Genomic DNA, 19,521 nt, shown 5'->3' on the forward strand with positions numbered 1-19,521 from the left:
GCAAACACACTGCATCCTCCCAAAGAGAGAAAGCAGCCTGAGGCCAGCCTCCCTCAGTTGGAATGTTCTTCCCCATCAGGCCTGACTTGGGTGAAAGTAAGAAGGCCAGGGAACCTCTCAGGGGAGAGCAGATCCAAAGGAGAGCAGGAGGTAGTTTCTTACTGGGCAACTTGGGGGTCTCCTGTCCCATTTTCTGGAGCAGGCTGTCCATTTGCTCCCTCCATCATTTCCTTGTACTGACGTTTGAAGAAGCCAACCTGTTGGGGATGAAGGAGAAGAAAATCAGGAAGTCCAGTGGAAGAGAGGAAAAGAGATGATGGGGAGGGGGAGCAAGCACCATTTCTGGAACCCCCCTATGTTCCAGCACTGCACTAGGGACTTTATATAAATTGTGTCATTTAGACTTTGCCACAGTTCTGTGAGCTGGGTAGAACCACCTTCAGAATGAGAAACCGAGACCGAGCATGGACCAAGCACATGCCAATGGTCAAGGAAAGAATCAGTGGTGGTGTCAACATCAAATCCAAGGCTGTGCTCTCATGTTCTAATCTGTGTTTAAGGGAAACATGTAAAGAGGTGGAGAAGAGTGAAAAAGAAATGGAGACAGATTAGAGGAGGCTTGAGAATCAGATAGAAAGACATGGGGTCAACTGGGGACTGGTTATGTCACAGGTGGGAAGCGATCTCTTACATGCAGTGACTTAGGAAGAATGTGTGCCTGACTCCATGGTGAGTCTTTCTCACACTGTAGAAAGTGTGGTACCAAATACTCGTGGTGTCAGGAGTGGGATGAAAACACTCACCTTGTACAGTACGGCTGTGATGAGAGCCAGCAGCAGCAGTCCTCCCACAGAGCTGCCCACAATAATGGGGGTGGGGTTATAGACCTCATACTTCTCCAGCACCAGCTCCATCTGGAGTGGAGATGACTCCATCAGAAAGTATCAGGACTCTTGCTATCCCAGACTCCTCCCAGGTCCCCTTTAACTCCCTCCCCTTCTTCATCAGGCTCTGCTCCAAGAAGTGAGATACAGAAGGATTCATGGGCTAAGGGACAATTGTCCTGCCCAGGGACCTCCATCCTTCCTCTCTCCAGGCTTGCAAGCCCCCCACTCAGCATCACAGATTTAGCATCAGGAGCTCTCTGACCAGCCTGGTCACTGCCTACCACACGGTCACTACCTGGGCTCTCAAAAATGCCTCCTGTCCTGGAAGCTGGGAATACACGGATCTGTTGAATGTGATCTCAGCTACACTCACAACCAACACCTTCTTCTGCAGTGTCTGCAAAAGAGAAGGGGAAGGCTGGGAAATAGCTCTGGGGAGGGCTCGGGGTTAGAGAAACGCCCTGGCTTGAGGTGGGCACAGACACATCAGGCCCCACCTGAGTCTGGGAGGGGACACACCTGGCTGACCCAGCCGAAGCTGAGATTGCCTTTCAGGATGAAGTCAAGTTCCTCCTGGACGCCGAAGGAGCGGATGTCACAGCGGAACCTCAGGCAGGCAGCAATAGAGCAGTCCTGGGGAAGAGAACCGGCATCAGGCCCGAGAAAGGTGGGTTTGAAGGTAGAAGACCGCATTCAACTGTCTGATTTGAGGGGAGCAGCCACATCTGAGCTCAAGCAGGCTGTTCAGCAGACATCCATCTAATGTAACATGCATTCCTGAATTAAATTCCTCTGAAGTGTGGCTTCCAGTGGGGGACAGCCCAGAGCCCTCTCACCAGGACAGGCTTCTTCTGAAAGTGGGTCAGGAAGTCGGACTCTGTGGGCACTGTTCTCTCTGAAGGGCACTGAATCGATGGGTTCTAGGAAAAGACACAGGGAGAAAGCATGTGATGGGGTCATCAGGGATTCATGAGGACCGAGGAATCCAGGGAGAGGGCATTAGTGGAGGAGCCATACAGTCTTTGAGTACCTGAGGATGGAGGACCTCCATATCCTTCCACACGGTCAACCGATTCAGCTCCACGGGCACTGAGAAGTCAATGCTGACAGGCAGGTCCCTCTGTCCCAGGTTGTTCACCTGCACGGAGGACAGTGAGGGCAAAGGTCATGTCGAGCCCCACATCCCTCCCGAACCTCTGGCTCCTGGGCCCCTGCCCCAGCCCACTCTCCTGAGTCACCGTCACGTGCCTGGTATCTGTGCTGAGCCCCGCTGCTTTCCTCCTCCTCGGAGGCCGAGAAGTTGAGGTACTTGGTGGACTGTTCATGGCTGAGGGGAGAGGAGGCGTGGGTGGATGGGAAGTTCTGTTAGGGCCTCCTAAGGAGGCTCTGGCTGGGAGCATGACAGGACAGGTTGTCAGAGGCCCCTGGGGTGGTCTGGAATGAGGTCTGTGGCTGATCTGGGGTAATGGGAGGGTTTAGGGAGCAGGGCTGGGCTTCAAGCTGCGTGCAAGTTTCTTGCAGAGGTTGCCCACATAGGAGACCGCCAAGGCGGCTGGGCTGGGGGTGCGGTGACAGGGACTGAGAGCTCTGACCCGGGGGGAGCGGGGGCCAGGGCCTGTCCTCTCTGCGCCTGGGTTTTCCTTCCAGGCCTTCATGGACACGGAGGATGCCGGATGGGCAGGTAGGACACAGCAAAGGTTTAGGGAGACTCAGGCAGATGCTGTTGACAAGTGTCTACTGGACCTGCCCCTTCTGGTCTCCCAGATGCCTTCCCTGGGGCCCTTCTCTCCTGTTTCCTCAGCTTTTCAAGCCCGCACCCTCGACAGTGAAAGTGCAGTGTCCTAACCACTGGACCGTCGGGGAATTCCCTCCTCAGCTTTTCTAGACCTGAGGTTTGGAGGTGAGGGTGGGCCCAACACAGACTCTTCCCTGGGTCTTAGTGTAACAACACCTTGAGGCTGCCTAGGCCCCTCTGGAGACCCAGTGGCCAGCCTGGCCCCTCGCTGGGTGGCTGCTCTCACTTCTGCCCCACCCCCCTGCCCCACTCTACTCTTTGCATACCTGCCCTTTACCTGTACCATTCAAATTCTAACTCCCACTCCGACTCCAAAGTCTCATCCCTCCTCTGTGAGGGGCTCAAACACCCCAGCCTTGTCCTGGGGGCCCCTCGGAGTGCCCCGACCCACAGAATCACAACTGTAGAATACAAGTGTGGAGTCACACACACCTAGGAATGGCATGTCCTGCTGGTGGGTCCCCTGCAAGCAGGTGTGATAACCCCAGAGCTCACACCAGCAAGCAAGCTCCGAGCTGAAGGCTGCCTGGGCTGCTGAGAGCCCCCAGTGTGCAGGTGTGAAGGAGAGAGTGAAACCCTGGGCAGAAGGAGGTAATCCAAGGAGGCCCGTGGGCAAAACTAGCAGGGGAAGGTACCCAGGCTAAGCCATGTGGGCCTGTTTCACACCACGAGTGTGTGGATCTCACAAAGGCAGGGGCTTATGTCTGGTGTTGACTACACATAATAGGGGCTCAATAAATCTTTGTTGAATAACAAATGAATTTATGGAAAGTAACCACAGCACTGTGCCTGGAACATAGTAGATGCTAGGAAGGTATTTGTTGAAGGAAGGCATCTGCTCAAGCTCTCAGCTTGACTCCTTAGTGTCAAACACCTTGTGTACCCCTCCTTGGGCAGCATTTAAGCCCTTTTCCTTTCATCCAGCTTTTCCCTGATCCCCAGTCTCTGCAGCCAGCAGGTCATTTCCCCCTGTCCTTCCCAAAGGAGACTGGGAAAAAGGGGAGGGGTGGTTCTAAAAGCCCTGCAGAGTGTAAATCTCTTCCTTGTGGTGAGGAATTGTCCTGCCCAGATGCCAAGGCTAAAGCGCAATGCCATGGACACTTCAATGTTTAGCTGAAGCCTCCCCTGCCAGGAGACCCTAGTGTCCCCTCGTCCCCTTGAAAACTCCGGTAGCCTCAGGAGACAGAACCACAGGGAGGCCCCTGATGAGATTCTTCCTTGAATCAGGATAACCTTGCTCCCCAAAAAGGCTGTAAGAACCTTGAAAACAGGGTCACAGCTCGTATGTCTTAGGGAACCCGGGACAATCTTGAGGCTTTTAAGAAAGGCTCCTGAGAACTGAAGCCTCTGTTAAATGTAGGATGTAGTGATAATAATATCACAATTACTATTATCGTCAATAACCCACAATAAGCACTCGATGATTGATTAGTAAGTGCTGCTAGCAGTGTCATCTACCGATTGAGAGGGTGGTGATAAAACTTAAATATCACAGATGTTCAGCTGCTGCAGAGTGAGAGTTCCCCGAGCCCCACAGAGTGATGGAGGAGGAGCCCTTGGAGGTCGTGGCGTGGTACCTGCTGATCATGGTGTACACGGCGTACTTCACTGGGAGCTCCAGCCGGAAGGTGGTCTTGCTCATCTTGGGGGTGTTATTCTCACTGGAAAGGGAGGAGGATCCCAGCTGGCAAGTTCCCCAGAGGAGGAGGCTGAGCGGGACGGAGCACTGCCCTGGGCCTGGCCCAACTCACCTGCTTACATTGGCTGCAAGAAGCAGCCGGCCTCCCAGCATGGCCGTGGGGGAGACGTCAAAGGTGGCCCTGAAGGTGATCTGAGGAAGAGGTAGGAATGGGGTGTGGGGGAGGTCACCGAGGAGTAGGACGGGGCGGGGGTAGGGGAGTAGGCGGGGCAGAAGCAAGGCTCACCTGGGCGCCCTCACGGAAGATTAAGTGGTTGATGCTACAGCTGGTGCTGAGGGTGCCCTGGCTCCCGGTGGGGGCGCTGTCACAGTTCAGGCGCGGGGCACGTGACTGCAGCTGGTTCTAAGGAAGCACAGATGAACCAAGGCCGGTGAGCATTTGCTAGTGTTCCAACGAGACTCCATAAACTACTGACAGTTTCCTGAATCTACCTTAAGGTTATGTTTCTTAAAAAAAAAATCTTTAAACACTATCTGGTCAAACTTCTTCCTAATGTAGAAATCCCAGATTTATTAGCATTTCTTCCTTTTTTTTTAATTTGGAGTATAATTGCTTTTCTTCCTTTTTATTTATGGTTCTTTTTAAAAGGTTGTACTATGAAAATTTCAAATATACTCAAAAGTGGAGAGACTAGGTAAATCTACCCAAAGTCCCCATCACGCAGCTTAAATTATCAACATTTTTCTACTCTTGTTTTATTCAGCTGTTCTCCACTCTTTTTTCTCTTTTCCTGATTAATTTAAAGCACATTCCTAACATCACATACTTTCATCTTGAAAGACTTCAGCATGTATCACCAACAGACAAGGGTATTTTTTAACATAAGACAAGACTCAACAAATCATACTCAACAAAATCTGATCCCTAAGATCAGCTAATATCCAGGTCACGTTCTGTCTTCCTAGATGGTCTCCAAAAATGTTACATTACAGTTCATTTTTAAACGCAATATCCAACAAAGGTCCACGCATGGCATCTGGTTGATGTGTCTAGAAGTACCTCCAGCGATAGGGTGTTCACCCCCCACACAGCTGGAGTTTGCCGCTCCTAGTGTATTTCTTCACGCATTGATCAAAATATGCTCCCATTGGGAAGACTAGCCTAAGAGAGGCATGGGAGACCAACCAAACATTATGTGCAGACCTAGTTAAGATGTTGGTTCAAATAAACCGGTTAAAAAATATTTTTGAGACAATTAAGGAAATTTGATTATGGTCTAAATACCAAGGAATCATTCATTTCATTGGGTGTGATAATGGCTATGGGGTCACGTAAGATGTCCCTACTGTCCATAACAGTGAAATAGGAAGGTGTGTGATGACAGGATGTCTGGGATTGGTTTTAAAATATTTGAGTAAAGGGAAAAAAAAACAGGTGACATAAATGTGGTGAAATGTTGATCATTGTTGAATCTGGGCGATAATTTTGGGGGAGGTTTGTTGAACTACTCTCTTCTTTTGTAAATGTTTAACATAATTTTTCATAATAAAATTTTTGTTAAAAATCTGTTTCTCTTTGACTCCCTGTGGTCCTAGTTCTGTCCTCTAGAACAGGGATTGCCATATGACAGTCCAGCACCAACTTTTATAAATAAAGTTATATTGGCACACAGCCATGCTCATTCATACACATATTGTCAATGGCTGCTTTCACCTTACATCAGCAGAATTGAGAAGATGTGAAGACACTCTGTGGCCCACAAAGCTGAAATATTTACTATCTAGCCCTTTATAGATAAAGTATGCCAAGCTCTGATCTAGAGTAACCAATAAATCCAACTCCTTCCTCTACAGAGCAGTATTTTATTTTATTTTACTTACTTTTTATTTAATTTTATTTTATATTTTCCACGCTGCACAGCTTGAGGGATCTTAGTTTCCCAACCAGGGATTGAACCCGGGCCACGGCAGTGAGAGCACCGAGTCCTAACCACTGGACCACCAGGGAATTCCCCAGAACAGTGTTTTAAAGTATTTGAAGGCCGAATCATCAAAAAATCTGCAAACAATAAATGCTGGAGAGGGTGTGGAGAAAAGGGAACCCTCTTGAACTGCTGGTGGGAATGTAAATTGATACAGCCACTATGGAGAACAGTATGGAGGTTCCTTAAAAACTAAAAATAGAACTACCATATGACCCAGCAATCCCACTACTGGGCATATACCCTGAGAAAACCATAATTCAAAAAGAGTCGTGTACCACAATGTTCATTGCAGCTCTATTTATGATAGCCAGGACATGGATGCAACCTAAGTGTCCATCAACAGATGAATGGATAAAGAAGATGTGGCACGTATATACAATGGAATATTACTCAGCCATAAAAAGAAACAAAACTGAGTTATTTGCAGTGAGGTGGATGGACGTAGAGTCTGTCATACAGACTGAAGTAAGTCAGAAAGAGAAAAACAAATAGTGTGTGCTAACACATATATATGGAATCTAAAAAAACAAAAAATGGTTATGAAGAACCTAGAGGCAGGACAGGAATAAAGACACAGATGTCGAAAATGGACTTCAGGACACAGAGAGGGGGAAGGGTAGGCTGGGACAAAGTGAGAGAGTGGCATGGACTTACATATATGTTACAAATTTTAAAATAGATAGCTAGTGGGAAGAAGCCACATAGCACAGGGAGATCAGCTCGGTGCTTTGTGACCACCTAGAGGGGTGGGATAGGGAGCGTGGGAGGGAGACTCAAGAGGGAGGAGATATGGGGATATATGTATATGTATAACTGATTCACTTTGTTATAAAGCAGAAACTAACACACCATTGTAAAGCAATTATACTCCAATAAAAATGTTAAAAAAAATAAAATAAAGTATTTGAAGGCCAAGGTATGTTTTCCTTTAAAAAAGGAATATTGATAGGATGTGGACTACAAAGAAATGTAAAGCAGGGTCCTTGCCCTCTTCACATTAGCAGACTCCTGGGAACTCATTCCTGACGGTCATTCTTAAAATGCAAGCCCAGAGTTGAACACAGAATGAGCCAATGCATGCCCCAGCCAACACAACCACATCCACCCAACCACGATCAGCCCAGCCCTCTTGGTTTACAAGAGGCTGTTAAACAATGGAAGCCCTGCCTGAGCCTTGAACCCAGCACAGGAGTCTCTGCTGATCCCCCACCATCAGCCTTTCCTTCCCCAGAGAGGACAATACCTGCCCCCCTGCCACACGTCGATAAGATAGCCCTGGTGGGTAGAAGAAGGTGATTGTGGTTCCATAGGAGTCCTCTCCATCATTCCACACTCTCACTTCCAAGTTCAGCTCCAGGTTACTCCCCACAATCAGGGTCTTCAAGCTGGGTGTTGGGGTAGAGGGGAGGAGGTGATTCTGTGACAGGCTGGAAATGGTGTGGGGATGAAACACAGAGTAGGAAAGCGGGGGAGAGATGGGGACAGGATGTCTGGATCCAGAGCACTGGGTAGAGATGTTAGGGAGAGCCAGGGGCAGGAGTTCCAGGTTCCAGGAAGGGGGATGGGGGACCAGGGGAGGTCTGAGGGGCTGGACGCTCACCCTGAGACCCCAAAGGAGATGCCGAGGTCGTCCTGGCAGACGTGATCGGCACCACAGTTCTTCTCAAAGGGGAGCTGAGAGTGAAGGGAAAGCAGGGTTTTCCCCAAGATCTGGAGTCCACACCCTCCACCCGCTCTGGAAGAGCCCAGCACCAGGACTCACAGAGGTCATGAAGTATCTCTGGGCATCCACTGCCAGCATAGGCTGGAGGTTTCCAAAGCCAGAGACAGGCTTGCCCACTAGGGAGAAGTTGAGACGCAAGATGATGGGGGTCACTGGGTCCTCCACACAGGCCTGACGAACGGACATTGGAGGGAGCAGTTGGCTAAGAAATGCACCATCGCAGCCACTAACTGGGTCCCGTCTCCTCATCCGTAAAATGGAGTAACAGTGGTACCTACCCACCCCCCATAAATGCTCATCCACAGGATTCTGCGTGCAGAACCTCTGCTGTGGTTGTCCTTGGTCTTGAGCACCCTTCCCGCAGCCTCCCAGAGGCTCACTTACTCTACTCAGGGTCTCCCCAGACTGCTCCCGGTGACCCCCCAACACCCTCTCTGTCCTCTCCCCAGCTTTATCTCTCTTCATAGCCTTCATCACCATCTGACATCTATCATTTAGGAATCTGAGCACTTTTGATCTTCTCCCAGAGCTCCCCCTGGGCATGATTGTTTTGTCCACTACGGGGTCCCTGGTGACAAGGACAGGGCCTGTCTCAGAGGAGGAGCTGGATAAAAGAATCCCATCCCCATCGCCCCATGGCTGTCTGAAGCAGCCGTACTCTTTTTCCTGAAATCCAGCCGTGTAGCCTCTGGCAGATGAAGCCAACCTCATCCATCCATTCACTCACTCACTCCACCAACATGTGTCAAGTACCTCAAGTACCTCCTGCATTCCATGTGCCATGCTGGGGCGGAGCGAGGACCAGAACACACCCGTTCTTTCCCTGCCCAGTCCCCTGACAGCCTCAGAATGGCCTCTATTCCCAGGACTCTGAGGCCCCCTCACCGGCAGGAGCAACCTCACGGGCTCACAGTGCTGTGTCAGCCCCAGGTCTCGAACACGAGTCAGATTCCGAGTCCCTGTCTCCTCGAAGACAGCACGAGGACTCAGGCGGCCAGGGTCAAGGGTTAGGTCAAAGGTCACAATGCTTTGGAGGTTAGCTGTAGGGGAAAGCGGGGAATAGAAAAGGCTGAGAGAGTGAGGAACTTCCCAGCTGGGCAAGGGGCAAGGTAGGAGACAGGAGTCCTGGGCTTGGAGACTCCCAGGGTCAGGGCATCCTGGGTCAGAGGGGAAATAACTCACCCAGCCGGTTCTTGGGACTTTGAGAAACACGAAGGCAGACAACGGCCTCACCCAGAGACTGGGCGAAGGCCAGCTGCTGGTGGCATTCATACACAGACCTGGTGATCTCTGGAGGTGTGATGTGGAGGTTTGCCCACACCCTAAGCACAGGTCTGGTCCTGCGGGCAGAACACTGAGCTGAGGACAGGCCCTTGGTCCTGGGAGGACAATCTGGGAGGGCAGGTAGGGAGGCTGGTGTCCTAGGCAGACCCAGGACCACCAAGGGTGTGTCTGGGGAAGGCTGTTCTCACCTGAGCAGCAGCGCGTGCCCCCAGGCCCCCACAGCCAAGTCCACCAGTCCATCCATGGTGAGGTCCTGCCCCCCGCTCAGCGACTGCCCAAAATACTGGAGGCTGGGGGAGAACTGGGCGCCTGTGACCCGCTGGCCAGAGAGGGAGAGGCAAGTCAGGTTGGGGGTGATGGAAACAAGTTGGACAGAAGAACGAGAGGAGCAGGGAGCTGGGGGTATGGGAGACAGAACGAAGGGGTGAGCAGTAAAAAGACATCTCCAAGAAGTGCCTAAAGAGAGGCGGGGATGGGAAAGTGGTGACTGGAGACAAGGGAAGATTCCTAGGACAGAAATGAAGAAGTGGAGATGGAAAGACTGGCCCGGTGACCTGAGTTTTGTTCACTCACTCAGCTAGTTAGTCTTGGGTTCTGACTTTGGCTCCTTCACTTATGAGCCATGGGACCTTAGGCCAGGAGTCAGTCTTTCTGTGCCTGTTTCCTCAACCCTCAGCTGGGATAGTAACACCTCAGAGAATTGAATGAATTAATTCATGGAGTTCTTAGAACCACACCTGACGTATGGTCACTAGTCAGTAACTTACTATTATGAGTATCAGGGCTCCAGCCCTACCTCCCACATTGCAGATGGTGCCAAGGCCATAGGGCCTTTAAGAGGCCAATTCCAGACTTGAAATCAGACTCTGTGACCTCATGCCCAAGACCCCTTTTTGCTCTCCGTAGCCACCCTGTCTCTTCAGAAGACAAGGTGGGACCAGGTCGGGATGGGGAGGGGCTGTGCCCATATGCAGATTCCACGCTCCTGGACCACCCGCCCTGTGGGTCCCTCCCCTTTTATTTCCATGGCTCCTGTAACGACCAGTCCCTTTAAGAATATGCCCTTTAAATCTCTGGGCACTGACGGGACTGGCAGACATTGAGAGTAGTAATAATAAAATGAATGAGAAATTTACCAATTACCAAGGAAGAGGGGGTAGAAATAGTACAAACACAGCCAGACAGCCTTGTGTGCAGGAGAACTGACCTCACCACCATGTCATACCCATGTCCCTCCTCTACACCCCAGCCCCTGACAACCACTAATCTCCTTTCTGTCTTTATGAATTTACCTATTCTGGACATTTCATGTAAATAGAATCATACAATATGTGGTCCTTTGCGGCTGGCTTCTTTCATTTAGCATAATGTTTTCAAGGTTCATCCACGCTGTAGCATGTGTCAGTGTTTCGTTCCTTTCATGGCTGAATAATATTCCATTGTATGGGTATACCACATTTTATTTATCTGTTCCATCAGTTGATGGGCATTTGGGTCATTTCCACCTTTTGGTTATTATAAATAATGCTAATATAAACAATCACGTATAACTTTTTTGGTGTGGTCATGTTTTTAATTCTCTTGGGTGGAACTGCCAGGTCATACAGTAACTCTGTGTTTAACCTTTTGAGGAGCTGTTTTCCAAAGCAGCTGCATCATTTTACATTCCCACCAGCAGTGGATGAGAGTGCCGGATATTCCACACCCTCACCAACGCTTGTCATCTGTCTGTCTGATTCTAGCCACCCTAGTGGATGTGAAGTGGTTTTGATTTCCTGACAACTGGTAACTAATGATGTTGAATATCTTTTCATGTGCGTATTCATCCTTTGTATATCATCTTTGAAGAAAAGTCTTTTCAGATCCTTTCCTTATTTTTTAATTGGGGCTTCCTTAACTTTTGCCAGGGGAAGTAGCCCTCCCTTCTCAGAGAACCCTGCCCCCTTGGGTGAAAGGCTCCTGCCTATGGGCATTTGGCAGGATTACTGATGGCAGGAGAGAATAAAGTCATGGCGTCCAGGGAGATGAAGGGGTGAGTGGACAGGCAGACTGAGGCCACCAGAACTAAACTGACTGGCAAAGGGGGGCTCCAAGAGATGGAGCATTGGGTTAGAGTCAGGAGGTTGGAACCTCCCTCATCATCATTCTTGATCCACTATAAACCTTGGACAAGTCCAGGCACTTATCTTCTCCATGCCCCAGATTTCATCTCTAAAATGCGTTTGCTAATGCCTGGCCTATGTACAGTGTAAAACTGCTGGGGGACGAAAAGGCTTGGGTGGAGAACCCACTCAAGTATCAAGTCACCATGCAAAGCAGGGAATGGATCAATGTTTCCATTTCTCAAATTCCACAGATTTTTCTTACTGTCTACTAGGTGCTCAGTGCTGGATAAAAGAGATAAGATAAGGGAAAAAAGAATTTTCCAGGCAGCAGTGTCAAAGACAGGGAAAAGCCTGGAGGAGGTTGCTGTGGCAACAGCAACAGTGACCGGGTCTCACCTGGCTGTGGGCGGGGCTGATGCCCAGTCCCGAGGTTCCGTGAAACAGGTAGACAGCACCCCGGTTCTCCTGCTCTCCCGGGGCCCCGATGGCCACGTCCGTCAGCCTGTCCCCGTTCACATCCCCCAGCACCGTCAGAGCTGCCCCAAAGCGGGCCCAGGGGTGGCCTTGCTCCCCTCGCAGGACAGCACCACACTGCCACTTAGCCCTCTGCAGAACACAAACAGTGTCAGGTCCCACCCCAGGCGACCCCTCCACACCCAGACCCCACCCAGCCCGGGTCTCATCAGCCACTCACCCCCCGGGGAAAGGGGCACACGGACACCTGCCCGCCCCGGCTCTGCTCATAGTAATGGGGGGCCCCGATGAGGATCAGGTCGGAGCTGCCATCTCTGTCCACGTCCACGGAGCTGAGGGAGGCCCCGAAGTAGGAGCCGATCTGGAGGGCAGAGCGTGGAGTCATCCTGCCTACCCCTGCACCCGCGCTGGGCCAGGTCCCGCCTCTCCCCAGATACTGGCCCCTCCCTGCTGGGTCCCGCACTCCCTTCATCTCCCTCTCTGCCCCTGGAGACCCTCCTCCACACCCAACCTGGGTCCCTGTGACTTCAGCCTTCAGCCTCCATTGCCCGGACACCTGCGTGAAGATGACAACCTTCCCGGTGTGCTGATGGCGGGGGGCCCCCAGGACCAGGCTGTGTACCCCCTTCCAAACGGCCAGCTCTGTGGAGTAACCTGAGGGGACCAGGCCTCAGCACAGAGGCTTCCACTCCCCACCCCCGGGCTCCTGCCCTTCCCAGGCAGCCCGTCTCCCGCCCGGCCCTCCGACCACAGCCTTGCCTCACCCAGGTAAGAGTCACTCATGTCCGCGTGCTCCTGAGACACGTGGATGAAGGTGGGGTTCCTATTTGGGGGGTACAGGAAGGCACCTCCAGACCAGCTGAAGCTCCCCACAGCCCCCAGAACTGGTCCATCCTGGGAGGAAAGGATTCCAGAGCAGGTGGGAAGAAGAAGAAGACAGCCTATTCCAAAACAGTGCCTGCCGACGGTTCCACCCACTCGCCTGATACTCACTCTTGCCTTCCCTCCTCCCGTCTCTGCCTCACCCTACATCAGTGGCCTGAAAGGGGCCCCACTCACAGGCATGAACACAGCACTGAAGCCCTCCTGGGACATCTCCAGTTCGAAGGAACTGCTGCTTACAGTCTGCGTACCTGGGAGAAAGCATGACACCTAGGATTCATGGGGAAAGACAGGCTTTGCCAGGTTCAGGAAGGATCTCAGCTTTAAGAGGATCTCATGTGGAGACTAATACCCAAAGGGAAAGACTGGCGCATGACACAGGAGTCCAGGTTCTAGAAGGAAAAACATTTATGGGTGAGGGCTTCTTCGGTGAGTAGTTCCATCTCTGACTTACCCTCAATGGCAAAGATCTTCTCTTTCAGTTGGTTTTGAATGTCTCTCAAAGCATCAAAGTTCTCCACTTTAAATATGTGTTCATGGGAGGGCTTCGATGCGATGTCCTTTAATTCTTGCCAGGAATGTATATTTTGAAAAGCCAATCCCACCTGTCCCCAGCAAAGACCAATTCAGTGAAAATAATCATAACTATAATATGCCTGGTGGGTGCTGGGATCTTCCAATATAACCCTGCAAGGTTAATATTATTACACCCAGTGTACAGGCAAGAAAAATGAGGCCCAGACAGCCTCATCAAGGAGCTTAGGGACAGGATGAGGATACCCCAGGCTGAAACAGAGTTTTCATCCTGAAGTAGAAGCTGAGAGAGCTGGGGTTTCTGTCCTTGAAAGGGAAGGTGGTTTAAGAGGCCGCGAGGGGAGGAAGCAGTGGGAGGGCGTCCCCACATCCTACCCCGATTGCATAGCGGATGATGCCAGCAGCCTCAGCACTGGGAATGACGTCCTTGTAATCCAGAGGGTCACGTTTTTTCTGCCCATCGGTGATGACGATGAGGATTTTGGAGGCATCTTTTCGGGCCCCATATAAGGCACTGAACAGCTGTTCTCTGTCAGAGAAGATGAGGGTCCAGAGGCCAGTGAACAGAGCTGCTGCTCAGCCTCTGATGCCTTTGTGAGAACAAGGAGATTCTGCTTCCTCTGTGATGCCCCCATCCCACCCAGAGGCCCCCAGCTTGGTGAGGAGACCACAGACTGAACTCCAGTACCCATCTCTCCCTTCCTCTTGGAGACAGATGCGGCCCAAAGGAAGACCCAGATGCTTTGGGGGAAGACCTGGGAGGAGCCAGGACTCACGTGACCATCCTGATGGCTGTGGCCGTGTGCGTGTACCCATTCAGCTTCCATACGGAGTTCAGCAGGCTTAGTGGGTTTGAGCTGGTTGCGAAAGCTTTGAAATTGAAGTGCACATGGAACTTGTCGGAGAACTGCACCAGGGAGAACTGGGAGAACCACACAGGGCTGGGGGCTGGGCCAAGGCACCAGGACCCTGGGGTTCCTCCCACAAGCTTCCCCTGGGGAGGGGAGGGCGAGGGGGCGGCTGCACCCTTTCCTTCCCTCCCCTGAGAGCACACCTGGGAGCTGGGACTCTGGAACTGGCTCATCATAGCCTTCACGAAGTTCAGCATTTTGTTAAAATTGGTGGAGGAGATGCTGCCTGAACCATCGATCAGGAAGGCAATGTCCTGCTCCTGCCTCGGGCACTCTGGAGAAGGAGGTGGCACCAGTCCCCCGAGGGACACTCCCAAAGCCCAGGCCTCCTGGCCACGAGAACCCATCCTCCCAGGGGCTGCCCTAATTCCTGCCTAGAGCAGGGCCCTTTGGTCTCCTGAAGTCTCTGAAGAGGACATGTCTGCGATTCAGCTGCTCACACCTGGTTGATAAAAAAGTAACAATTCCTCCAATCCAGATGGTGAAAGGCTGGGGGCCCCTCCTTCCTCCTCGGCTGTCTGTGCCCCGCACCCTGACCCTACCCCACCTTCTCCCCCAACATGGCCCCCATCCAGCACTAAAAGGACCTTGCTCCAGCCCCTGGCCCGATACATCCCCAGTTGGTCAGCACCAAACTGTACTTTTGCTAAACATTTTTAATGTCATCCCTGGCAACAGCGGCACACTGGTCCTATGCTGTCCTCAGCTTCCATCTGGACCCCACTCTCCTCAGAGTGAGCAAAGAATCTGTCCTCAGAAGCGGAAGCTCTCCTGGCCCGGCTTGCTCAGGGAGATTCCTATCTAGCTCCCAGCTGCCCCCTTCTGCCTCCAAGGCTTCCCATCAGAGAGAGGGGTGTCCTGATGGTAGCCCAGGCCCCTGTGGATGAATCTAGAACCTAGGAGGTGCTGGGAGGGGCACCCCATTCAGGCCCCCAGATGTCAGTCTCCCCAACGGCCTGAGTGTGAATGTGAAACCAGGGAGGGGCCTCGGCCTGCCCCGGGGTGGGGGGTCTGAAAAACTCACTGTTCCACCTCTTCATCCCCCTTCCCTGTCAGCACCAGGGAAGCTGGGCCCTATGCTTCAACATGCACACACACACACACACACACACACATACATAACACAACACACACATATACATGTATACATACATCACACACTCATACACACACATACATACACACTGCTCAGACTGCCGGCACCCACGTCACCCCTTCCCAGCCTGCTGCATGAGCGAATGGGCTGTGCTGCAGGGTGCATTGTGTGAACATAAATGCCCTTCACTCTAAAAGTTCTTGCAGCTGGCATTAACTGAGCCCTCACCGCATGCCAGGCACTGTGCCAAACCCTGGCCGAGGACCATTGTGTGCTACTCTCAGTGTTGGGTGTGATATTATCCCACAGGCAGATGAAGAAATTGAAGCTCAGAGAGGGAAAGGTCCTAGGAAAGGTCCTGCGGTGGGACAGTGATGGGGCAGGTGTAAAAGCAGGCGGTGACCCCTCCAGCCCATGTTTGGAATCACAATACCATCCGGTAAATTTTTTTTCTGGATCCCTCTTTTTTATCCACTTTGGGGTGTCTCTGACTCCACTGCAAACCAGAGCCAGAGGTGTATAGGTACCCTGAAGGACTCAGTGGCCCCAAACACTCACCCTGCAGGGCAGCCGGGATCCTCTGGGCCTGCCAGGATGGGGAGACCAGCAGGAAGCAAAACCCGGTCAAGTGCATGTTCTCCCTGCATGCATGGTGCACGGTGGGGCCACAGGCCTGTGGACAGAGGGGCCTGGTGGGAGGGGTTGCCCCTGCTTCTGTCCCACCCTCCCATCCCAGCACCTTCCCCCTTCACGAGACCCCCAGCACCAGCAGCCCCAGGTCCCCACTCTTTCCCTCAGTTGCTCCCGTGACCCAGGGCAACTCACCAGCAGCCGAAAGGGGCTGGTGGTGGCCACCATGGACAGGCCCAGGGACATGTTCACAGCCTCTGGAGGCACTGAAGGTACAGATGTGTGCGTGGTCACCCTCAGGATAGAGGAGGCAGGGAGCATCTCCTCTCTGGGAGATTAGGGGTTCTGACAGGTGAAGGGGGCTCTCAGGTCTTGATGGAGGTATGGGGGTACAGGGGTACGTTGGGAAGGGAGACTCTGGGTGGGTCAGGAAGCCTGTCTGAGGGTAAGCGTCTGCAGACAGAGCTGAAGCCAGGAAGTGGGTCTCCTGTGCTCTCCACAGGCCCCCAGAGCACGGGAGCCTGGACCTGGGTCTCAGCCGGGAGCAGTGACTCACCCGGAAGGAGGATGGGTTCACACTTGCCCGTGCTGTAGTCGCACTGGTAGAGGCCGCCCGTTTGATTGGAAGCCTTTATCTCCTGGGGGGCTCCAACCACCAGCCTAGGGGGAGAAAAGAACACGGCAGCTAAGAGTGTGGATGCCAGAGCCAGACTGCCACTTGACCAGTTTGTTTCCCCTCTCTGAGCCTCAGTTTCCTCATCTGTAAAGTGGAGATTAACAACAATTTAAATTCCGCATGGGAGAGATTTTTGTCTCTTTTATGCTCTGGTGTATGCCTGGCTCCTGAGACATTTAGTAATAGATGCTCAATAAACATTTGTTGAGTGATGGATTCCTACGTCATAAGGTTGCTGTAAGGACGAAATCAGTGCCCACGAAAGGGTGCCTGGCACTTTGTAACTGCTTGAGAGATAAATAAAGTTAGCTGGGGTCCTCGAGATGGCAAGACGGCCCTTCTTTCAGTCCAGCTCTTCAAAGCCTTGGCGGGAATTGCCATGGCAGACAGAGGAGAGTTTGTGAATAAAGAGAGGGATGTGGGGAGGGACAGGGGAAGAGTAGATGCGAGCCAAAGGCCAGACACCACACAGTCCTCACCAGCTGGCATACTGGACCACGCTGTATCCAAACCCAGCACTGTCCACATGGAAGGTTGTTGGCTGGTCTATGTCCAAGTTGAAGCAGAAAGAGGAAGCCAGGGCTGGGGAGGAGGGTGAGGAGACACACTTTGGTGAAGGGTCTCCCTTCTGCTCCATCTCCCTGGCCCCCAGCCCCCTGCCCCACTGTCCCCTCCAGGCGCAATGCCCCAGCATCTCCTGGTCTCCTGGACCCCCAGGCTCAGCTCTGCTTCTCTCCTTCAGATGGTCCAGAGATAGCTGTTCACCCACTGGTCTGCTAGCAAGTTTCAGTTCTTCATTTCCACAGAGCAACGCCCAAGCTCTAAAAATGTTCCTTTCCCACCCCTCCCCCTGGGCTCCTATGAGGAAAAATCCAGGAAAACTTGGGGCCAAATGGATGCAGTGGACAGAGTATAAGATTGACTCGTTCTGCCTACTTGAAAAACGTTTGGATTGCCCAGGGAACTGGCCTTTCTTCCAGAATCTCTTGAACTTCCCTAAAATGGGTTCAGTATCCTCTCGATCTCCACAAACTCCAGATCCCAAACCCGCTATAACTCCAGCTCTCCCCCTACCTGGACCCCCATCCCCTCCTCCCCTTTCGTCGTGACTCTCAGCTTACCCATCGACAGGAGGAGGAAAATCCTGGTCCTGGTCATGACTGGAAGGTCAGACATGGGCATCGGAGCGTCTGAGCCACCAGGGAAACAGCTGAACCAAGGTGCCAAGAAAGCAAGTAAACAGAGAGGGACACAGGAGGCCGCAGATAGGGAGGGAAGTTGTCAGCATGACTCAGAGGTAGAGGGTGGAGAATGCAACTAAAATAGGAAAAGAAAGGGGCCAGGCAGCCCACACACTCTGCGTCCAGAGATGACATGACTTGCTTCTCTTCGTCTCCCCACCCTAGGCTTGGGTGTATGCAAATCTCCTGCCCTGCCCTACCTCTCCAGGCTCCCTCGTTGTGCTGGCAAAAGTTTCCCCTTGACCTTGAAACTTCAGTTAACCTGGGGAGGGGAAGGGGTAGATGCCAAGGTGGGGTCAGGGCCCTAAGAGAAACTCTGGTAGGAACTTTCCTTTTTGGACCTGGAAACCTCTGGGCCCAGGAGTCAAGTAGCTGGACCCTAGGAGGGGGTACAGCGTGGGTATTTGCTCATTTGTTCATCGTTTATTCAACAAGTCTAATTTGAGGCTGTTTATGCGAGCCCTCTGTTAGCAGAGGGAGAAAACACAAGCCACAAGGCCCAAGCCCTGGGGTCAGTGAAGAAGAAAAATATGTAAACAGCAAGACATTGCTGTGAGAGGAGATGGTACCCATCGGTCACAAGGTATCTTACCCAATTTGGAAGCATGTGGATTTCCAGGAAGGCTTCACGGAAGAGGTGACACTTGATCTGAGTCTTGAAGGCAACTGACTAGAGGGGAGCGTATTTCAGAAGGGTTGGCCAGCTGTGGAAGAGGCATGAGACAGGAGGGCCTCTTAGGAAATCAGTGATAGAAACCAGAGAGTGGGAGGTAGAAAGTGACAAGAGATGAGGTCAGTGGGGGAAGAGGGAAGGGGAAGCAGGCCCCAGGCCCAGAAAGCCCCCTTAAGGCCTGTTGATTTTATCTCGAGGACAGAGGGAAGCGTAGAAGCAAATTATGAAGACTGAGATCTTCAATTTTATGTTTCAGAAAGCTAGAGAGAGGGGCTGTGTAGGGCACGGTTTCCTTGGGAGCTAGCTGGAGACAGATCATTCAGGAGAGAGGTGATGAGGGCCTGTGGGTGAGCTGGTGGCCATGGGGATGAACTGAAGGCTGACTTGTCCCTAAGGCATGGACAGTGGTGATGGTCCCTGGGTACTGGAGGAGGGACGGGTGGTGGGCTAGGGCAACTTTGGTGTTGAGGAAGCCAAAACATGGTGTTTAAGAGTTTGGGCTCATAAAAAAGAATGAAATAATGTCATCTTCAGCAACATGGATGGACCTGAAGTAAGTCAGACAGAGAAAAACAAATATTATATGATATCACTTACATGTGGAATCTAAAAAAATGGTACAAATGAACTTATTCACAAAACAGAAATAGAGTCACAGATATAGAAAACAAACTAATGGTTACCATGGGGGAAAGGAGGGTGGGGAGGGATAAATTCGGAAATTGGGATTGACATATACACACTATATATATAAAATAGAGAACTAATAAGGGCCTATTGTATAGCACAGGGAACTCTTCTCAATACTCTGTAATGACCTATATGGGAAAAGAATTTTAAAGACTGGGTATATGTATATGTATAACTGATTCACTTTTCTGTACAGAAATTAACACAACATTGTAAATCAACTATACTCCACTAAAAATTTTTAAAAATAATAAAAATAAATTTAATTTAATTAAAAAAAAGTGTTTGGGCTCTTT

The 19,521-nt window shown here is 51.6% G+C and overlaps 1 protein-coding gene across 1 annotated transcript; it reads right to left on the bottom strand.

Annotated features, from left to right (window-relative positions):
- Positions 1-158: 158 nt before the first annotated feature.
- Positions 159-17,803, bottom strand: ITGAX (integrin subunit alpha X; the record flags this gene model as incomplete). Its single annotated transcript, XM_082857217.1, has 30 exons — positions 159-257; positions 804-914; positions 1,183-1,284; positions 1,407-1,520; positions 1,724-1,807; positions 1,918-2,025; positions 2,136-2,214; positions 4,260-4,343; positions 4,434-4,513; positions 4,608-4,724; positions 7,550-7,691; positions 7,907-7,980; positions 8,069-8,200; positions 8,915-9,069; positions 9,212-9,369; positions 9,502-9,632; positions 11,815-12,024; positions 12,113-12,253; positions 12,404-12,546; positions 12,657-12,786; positions 12,952-13,025; positions 13,229-13,379; positions 13,684-13,837; positions 14,085-14,230; positions 14,363-14,493; positions 15,874-15,988; positions 16,141-16,211; positions 16,502-16,605; positions 17,101-17,203; positions 17,743-17,803. 30 exons carry the CDS (start codon positions 17,801-17,803, stop codon positions 159-161), a joined length of 3,504 nt encoding a protein of 1,167 aa, XP_082713343.1.
- Between the last annotated feature and the right edge of the window lie 1,718 nt (positions 17,804-19,521).

The sequence above is a fragment of the Leucopleurus acutus genome, assembly GCF_964270905.1.
Source record: "Leucopleurus acutus genome assembly, chromosome: 16".
NCBI lineage: Eukaryota > Metazoa > Chordata > Mammalia > Artiodactyla > Delphinidae > Leucopleurus > Leucopleurus acutus.